Raw genomic sequence first — 7,730 nt, forward strand, 5'->3', positions numbered from 1 at the left:
TTTTCTTATTTTTCCTTCTTTATCTCCTTCCTATTTCCTTATTTAATTTGTACATTCTGATTCTCCAAAGTGAGAACAACGTATGTATAATTTTCTGGTACAAATATATCTCAAAATGAAATTGTATTAAGAAAATTAATTCTTATTAATATTTAAAATTTACATTGCACGAACATCCTGCTATGACTCTTAGCCTTTTTTCCTAACACTCGTTATTTATTATAATACATAGAACTTTTTATATTATTAATTAATTTATATTTTAATTGTTTATGTAAAAAAGAATCTAAAATGTGTTGCTTATTTATTGCAAAGTATTGCTAATGTATTGATAATTGTATTACTTGTGTTGCTCGTATTGTCTATTTTATTGCAACTTTTACCGTACTGTGATAATATATTTATAAAAAAAATGTAATGATTGCTACAGTGATTAACTCTACACTTTCTATTGTTAGATTTATATTGTTAGAATGTAATTTTATTTTTACATTTAAACAGTCTATTTAAACTATTATTTTACTATTATTTTATAATCATTTTAAATCTTTTATATTATTGTAATTATTATTTTTTTAAATTTTTTTTTTAAGAGAAACTTTCGAGCTTTCAAGAGAGCATTAAATCGCAAGGTAGAGAGAGAAATTGCCAAAAGGACAAAATTGGAAAGAATAGCGTCCGTTCTTTATAAACGATATGGTAAAAGTGAGAGCAATAACGAGAGTGAGAATGAAAGTGAACATATTGTCAATCAATGCTATATTATCAATGCTAATCATGATAAAAATAATGATGTTACCGGAGATAATAACATAAATGTTTTTAATTGTAACAATGATGAAGATGATCATAATGAAAGTGATAATCTTGAAAATAATGAACTATTAAGACATGATGCTAGTAATAGTGAACTGAGTATCGAAAATTTCTCTGACAATGAGAATTCCAGAGTTCATGACACAGAGTCTACTCATACTTGCACTGAAAGTGACGTAGAAGGAATAGGTGTTCAAGAATTGGTTTCAAGTGATGAAACAGATATAGAAGAAGAGCAAATACATTGTCTACATATAAATGAGATAGGCCAATATGTTGCTATAAAAATAAAAGAATGGGCATGCGAAGAAGGTATGTTATCAATGCGTAAATTGCAATCATTGCTTTTAAAACTTCATCCAGTATTCCCAAATCTATGCCTTACTTACAAAACTCTTTTGAACACTGTACGCAATATACAATTGATTCAAATCGATGATGGTGAAATCTGGTACAAGGGTATTATTTTTAATTTAGACTCCATGAATTTAAATGATTATCTGGAGCGATTCAATAAAATTGTGATTGATATTAATATTGATGGTCTGCCTATATCCAAAAGTTCCTCGAGTAAATTTTGGCCTATACTAGGAAGACTTGTATGGTCTAAAAATGAACCCTTTATTATCTCGATATATAAAGGAAATAAAGATCCTAATATACAAGACTTTTTACATTCATTTGTCAGAGAGATTGAATATTTACAAGAAAATGGATACATACGTAATGGCATTCGATACACATTTTCTATAAGGCATTATATTTTAGATGCCCCAGCTCGCGCAAAAATTAAATGCTGTAAAGATCACGTAGGATATTGCGCATGTGAAAAATGTGAAGTCATTGGCGAATATATTGATAATAGGATGACCTTTGTTGAGCTTAACGAGCCTTTGAGGACAGATGAATCATACAATAATCAAAAGCAACCATATCACCATACTGGTCACTCACCATTGGAAAAAATTGGAACTGGCCTAGTATCACAGTTTCGTCTTGATGGAATGCACTTGATTTTCCTAGGTGTTATAAAGAGATTACTTTTGACTTGGAAGATGTGCAATGGGCCGTGGAAATTGCATCGGAATACTATTGCAGCTATTTCTTCGGAATTAATATCATTGAAACCTTCATGTCCTCAAGATTTTAATAGACCTCCAAGATCTCTTGCAGAAATATCTTTTTATAAAGCTACAGAGTTCAGAAGATTCTTGTTGTATGATGGAATATTAGTACTAAGAGATTATTTGGATGAAAACATTTACAAGCATTTTCTTCTTTTACATTGTGGAATATATATCTTAAGCAGCCCTGTTTTAGTAAAATCTCATTGCAAATATGCAGGTCAATTGTTAAGGACCTTCATTAAACATTCTGTTGTTATTTATGGTGCAAGATTTGTAGTTTATAATGTCCATTCTATGTGCCATTTAGAGGAAGAGTGTCAGCAACATGGCCATCTGGAAAACTTTAGCGCATTTGTTTTTGAAAATAAATTGCAAGGTATAAAAAGATTACTCCACTCTGGTTATAAACCATTGCAGCAGGCTGCTTATCGTGACTTAGAAAAAGGACCACAAAATGTAATTCTTGAAAATGAAGAAAATCATGTTTTTCTTTCTATGCAAAGAAATCATCCTGTTAATGAAATCATTAATGGCATCCAGTATAAAAAAATTACAGTGAATAACATTATATTCCAATGTAACAATAAAGATTCATGTTTTAAAACTGTTGATGGCGAAATTGCCATTCTACACAATATTGTGCAAAGACAAGACCAAATATATTTTGTAGGCCATTTTTTTTCTCAAACTGGAAATGCATATGAATATCCTTTGTCTTCAGTTGAACTTGGTATAGTACGAGTATCACATTTGAGTATGGAAAAGCAAATCGTTTTATTAACTAATATTGCAGCAAAATGTTGGCTTATGCCAGATGGAAATTCATTTGTTTGTGTTCCTCTTTTGCATACCATTCCTTTATTGAAGTAGCTTAAAATATTTTTAAAAAGATTATTTCTCTCATCATTACAGCTGTATTGTTATACTTTTAGGTTCGCTATTTTTATAATTATATACATTTTTATGTTTGTTCTTTTACGGTATATGGCTTTATTTTAATGTATGCTTAACATTTTTTTCAGTTTGTTGTGTTCAAATTTTTAACTCATAAAGGCCGCGAGCTGACACAAGAAGATGATGAATTTTACGACGTTGGCCGTACGGAATGGATTACGGATATAGATGAAAATATGGAAGCAAAAATCAAATGGCCTCCTTGCAATGCAGGGAAATTTGTCCAAAAAGAATTACCTGCATCTCCAGATTGGATAGAAGAACGTATAATTATTAGAAAATTTTATGGTAAGTACAGAAAACACAAAAACTTTGCTTATGTGATTATTGCTTCTTTATAAAGGAATCATAGCATATTTATGTATTTTTTCTTAAAGATTTATGTCTTATATTCTTTTTTATTCCGGTTTTCCATACATTGTATTTCTAATTTTATAGATGCACGCATTAATGCCATAATTTCGTGTAAGGGAATCATAGATGATTCAAATTATGAAACAGACAAGGAATTTGGTAAGGGTATGAGAAAGAAAAAGAAAAATTGTTTTTTTGATTCATCAGAATCAGAGAAGGAATCAGACAATAACAAATGTCCCGTAAAATCTAAGACAATTGAAAAAAACAACAAAAAACAATTCAAAAAATATACTAATGTCTCAAAAAATATAAAAAAGATAGCGCCACCTCCTTCTATTTCTGCATCTTTTTGTAAAAGTACATGCATGTTATCACCAGAAAGGCAGTCAAAAACAAGACAGCACATAAAACAACCCAAGTTACCGTTAAATATTAAAATCTCAGAATCTTCAAAGCAAAGCCATACAGACACTATAAATGTTCTCAGAAATATAAGGGAAAAGAATAAAGAGTCAGATAAAAGAACGCAATTATTTGAAAGGTTAAAAAAACATGGACATGAAAAATTACATAAATATGAAGAAAAAGCTGCTTTATCTTCTATGCAAGAAACTCTACAAGAACAAAATATATATGAGATACAAGAAGCAATTATACTATCTCCTTTAAAAGAAAAGGAAACTCCACAGAAGAATGGTACTGTAGATAAATTTATAATATCTAACTGAGTAAAAAATTATCTGTTAATAAGAGTATTATTTCAGATAGAAGCTTACGTTCTCCGTTACAAATGCTTAGTCCAAATTATTGTAACAATAGCAACAAATCTTATTGTCATTTATTTAAAACTCCAGAGAAAAATAATAATTCCTCTCCATTAAAAAGTTCAGAGACAGAAAGTTATACCGCTTATCACTTAAGTCCTAGTTTATTACAGCCAGTAACACGTAAAGGAAATGAAAGTAAGCAAAATGCATGTTTAATATAAAAAAATATATATTACTAATTGTAAGATAACTGTTGGATCTTACTGTCATTTATTTAAAACTCCAGGGAAGAATAATAATTCCTCTCCATTAAAAAGTTCAGGGACAGAAAGTTATACCGCTCATCATTTAAGTCCTAGTTTATTACAGCCAGTAACACGTAAAGGAAATGAAAGTAAGCAAAATGCATGTTTAATATAAAAAAATATATATTACTAATTGTAAGATAACTGTTGGATCTTACTGTCATTTATTTAAAACTCCAGGGAAGAATAATAATTCCTCTCCATTAAAAAGTTCAGGGACAGAAAGTTATACCGCTCATCATTTAAGTCCTAGTTTATTACAGCCAGTAACACGTAAAGGAAACGAAAGTAAGCAAAATGTTTAATATGGAAAAATATATATTACTAAAATAACTGTTGGATATATTTTTTAAATATTAAATAATATATCTCTAAAATAACATTTTTTTCTATGATTAATTTCAGAAGATTCATCACTACAAACTATGCTTGCTAATTGTATTTACAAATTAGATGAAAATATGAAAATTACAAAACAAATTAACAGCAAAATGGATATTTTTATTATGAATCAAGAAAAACTACACCGTTATTTACTCCCTGGAGAAAAAGTTGTTAAACGCCCTAGTGGTCTTCCATCTTTTCCAGTTGAAACTGAGCATGAATTGAATCAAATGGAAGAATTTCTTAAAGATGATAACAATTTATCAGCAGCGGTAAGTTTAGATCAATAATATATAATTAATATTTTTTTGAAGCCAACTGCACAACTGGTTGCTCGGGTAATTGCGGGCAGTCAAAAATAATACTTGTGGCCGTGGCTATTAAATTTTAAGATAAAAAAGATAATTTTTAGATAAAAATAATTTATAGAAGAGAAGAGTGTAACATGACAAAAGAGAAGATAAGTTACAGACGGAATTTATATCAATTTATACCATACAATTTATTTAAAAAGAAAATTATTAAAGAAGAAAATTGTGTCCACCAATGCTCTTAGTATCGCGTGTTGCCTATGCAAACAGCATTATTGATGTTTTTTCAGTTGTACAGGCCTGGTTTACATTATTGTGCACGTTTAAGTTATAATTATTTTATTTGACAAATAATTTTCTATTTCCAGACCTTTTATTTTGCAAAATTTATTGACCCAAAAAGCATAGAAAATTCTGTCAGAAAATTGCTATCGAAAATTTTAAGTAACTCTGTAGCTAACAATTATAATTTCCATGGTACACGAGGAAAACAAAGATTTAAAGATCTTAAGATATGGGAACTAGTACAAGGTAAGAATTTATTGTTGTTAATATTCCATTTTGTTTCTTAGGTAATACACGTCATTTTTATTTTTGATTTATTTTGTATTAAGAACTATACTGCACACGTAATTTATTTTGTCATACTTATTTATATTTTTATTTTATATACTTTTTGTTTGAATGTTTAGGTGCTCTAATGACACGCTTTGAAGCAAAAGATTTAACAGTATGTGACAAAGTTGCTAGTACTTGGCTTGCAAATGCACCATGGCGTAAATAACATGATGGCAGTGTGTAGAAGAGAACTGATATCTACAATCAATGCCTAACGATGAAGAAAAGGCAATCAAAAGTCCGGTTTTAGGTCAACTATAGAGAATTTTCTTAGGCTGTGCTCAACGCAAAATTGTTATCAACGCTGCAAATGTATTTTATACGTAGGTCCTTGGCATAGCCGTAAAATTCTCTCTAAATGTCCGCTGCTAGTCAACTGCTCGGTTTATTTTTTGGACAACTATAAGTACAACGCACGTAAGCATTGTGAAACTGAAAAAGAATATAAACGACTGTAAACAATAAATTTATTAAATTTGCAAAAAATTTCTTTATAAATGAAAGCAATTATTAAATAATTTCAAATTAGTGACACTAGCCACACCGTTATATATAGATCAACTTGACTATCAGCATTGCATAGTGACGTATATTAATGATGACATTTCAGAGAATTTTTTTGTATTGGAAGAATAGCTATAGTGCCAGGGACTTGAGTTTACGTAAAGTAACGTGAATTATAACTGACACTGCGCTGGCTGGCAGTAATTTTGAAATACAGTTTTATATAAATTGCTGATCATTACTGGCGACAAAAAGTTTAAAGTTTTTTTTGTTTATTTTGTTATTATAGTACAAAAATGTCTGTTCTGTTATAATAATAATATTTTATTCTAAATAATTAGTAATATTTTGAATTAATAGTAACATTTTGAGTAATTATATTAGTAGTAATTGTTAGAGTTTACATTGGAAAAAAAAAGATATACAGCCAGTTTAACCATAAAAAACGGATTCTTTTTTCAAGTTACACTTGTAACTACTTTGCATTTTTTGGCTGATTTTTGCTTATTGTTTAATTCTTTTTATTTCTTGCTACGAAACTAGGCCACAAGCCTGTCCTAAGTCATATAATGCTGCTGTGATTTAAATGCAATTTTATTTAAGAGAAATATTTTAAATATAGTTTTAAATATGAGTGCATAACTTATAATTGTTAGTATTTATGCACTTATTATACATTAATGAGAGAAATTTTCTTATATATGTTACACATAAGTAACATATATGTACTTATATTACATATAGGTACATATTGTAAGTAATTATAAGTAAGTTAATAAAATATTTGAAGATTATTTTTGAGACAAACATCTTACATCTGATTTTAAATTTTAATTTTCTTTTTAACTAGATTAGATTTTTCTTTGTAATTATGTCTAAATTAAATTTTCTACAATGACATTTTGATTAATAAGTTACTTTATAATTTGTTAAAATTCTTTTATATAAGTATACATATAAGTACATATTGTAAGTATAAGTAATTATAAGTATAAGTTAACGAAATATTTATCAAGATTATTTTTGAGGCAAACATCTTATATACAACATCTAATTTTAGATTTTAGCTAGTTTTATTTCTAACTAGATTGGATTTCTTTGTAATCATAAAATGTTCTCGCTGTTTCTAATAAAATTTTCTACAGTTAATTTCTTAATAAATGATTTTAAAAATTGTTAAAATGTTTTTATATATAAAATGTTTTTATAATATTTATTAATCTTTAATTTTTTGTTGGAAACATTTGCAAACATTTATTTTAACTTTTTCTTGCTTAGATTTTAATTTATAAAAATATACAGAGTATTTGCATTCAAAACTTGCACATCATACATTTTCTAAAGATCATTTTAAGCCGAAAATTCTAATGCTCAATTCTTAAGGATATATAATAATTTTTATATAAAAAGCATTTACAGTTGGTTAATGAGATTGCCTAAGTTCACGCGCTTAGACCAGCTTTAAATGTTTTTTATTTAAAAATTATAATATATATATATAATATATATTTTATATATAATATATATATATTATAATATATTTTATATATAATATATAATATATATTTTTTTTTATGTATTTTGGCA

At 27.7% G+C, this 7,730-nt stretch overlaps 1 protein-coding gene across 3 annotated transcripts in view; it reads left to right on the forward strand.

The window, feature by feature from the left end:
- The window catches only part of LOC112637062, an 8,035-nt gene extending 1,964 nt beyond the window's left edge, over positions 1 to 6,071 (forward strand). Inside the window, exons 3-11 of one of the 3 annotated variants that reach the window (XM_025414104.1) lie at positions 594 to 2,319; positions 2,997 to 3,185; positions 3,336 to 3,950; positions 4,019 to 4,216; positions 4,308 to 4,415; positions 4,507 to 4,614; positions 4,732 to 4,982; positions 5,390 to 5,552; positions 5,714 to 6,071. In XM_025414104.1, the coding sequence (XP_025269889.1) occupies positions 594 to 2,319; positions 2,997 to 3,185; positions 3,336 to 3,950; positions 4,019 to 4,216; positions 4,308 to 4,415; positions 4,507 to 4,614; positions 4,732 to 4,982; positions 5,390 to 5,552; positions 5,714 to 5,805 (3,450 nt within the window). In that variant the 3' untranslated portion in view covers positions 5,806 to 6,071. Of the gene's footprint in view, positions 1 to 593; positions 2,320 to 2,965; positions 3,186 to 3,335; positions 3,951 to 4,018; positions 4,217 to 4,307; positions 4,416 to 4,506; positions 4,615 to 4,731; positions 4,983 to 5,389; positions 5,553 to 5,713 lie in introns of all 3 variants that reach the window. The other 2 variants (XM_025414105.1, XM_025414106.1) reach the window with 2 other exon arrangements.
- Positions 6,072 to 7,730: the final 1,659 nt, after the last annotated feature.

Source organism: Camponotus floridanus, unplaced genomic scaffold (assembly GCF_003227725.1).
Source record: "Camponotus floridanus strain SB8 unplaced genomic scaffold, Cflo_v7.5 scaffold77, whole genome shotgun sequence".
In the NCBI taxonomy this organism is placed as follows: domain Eukaryota; kingdom Metazoa; phylum Arthropoda; class Insecta; order Hymenoptera; family Formicidae; genus Camponotus; species Camponotus floridanus.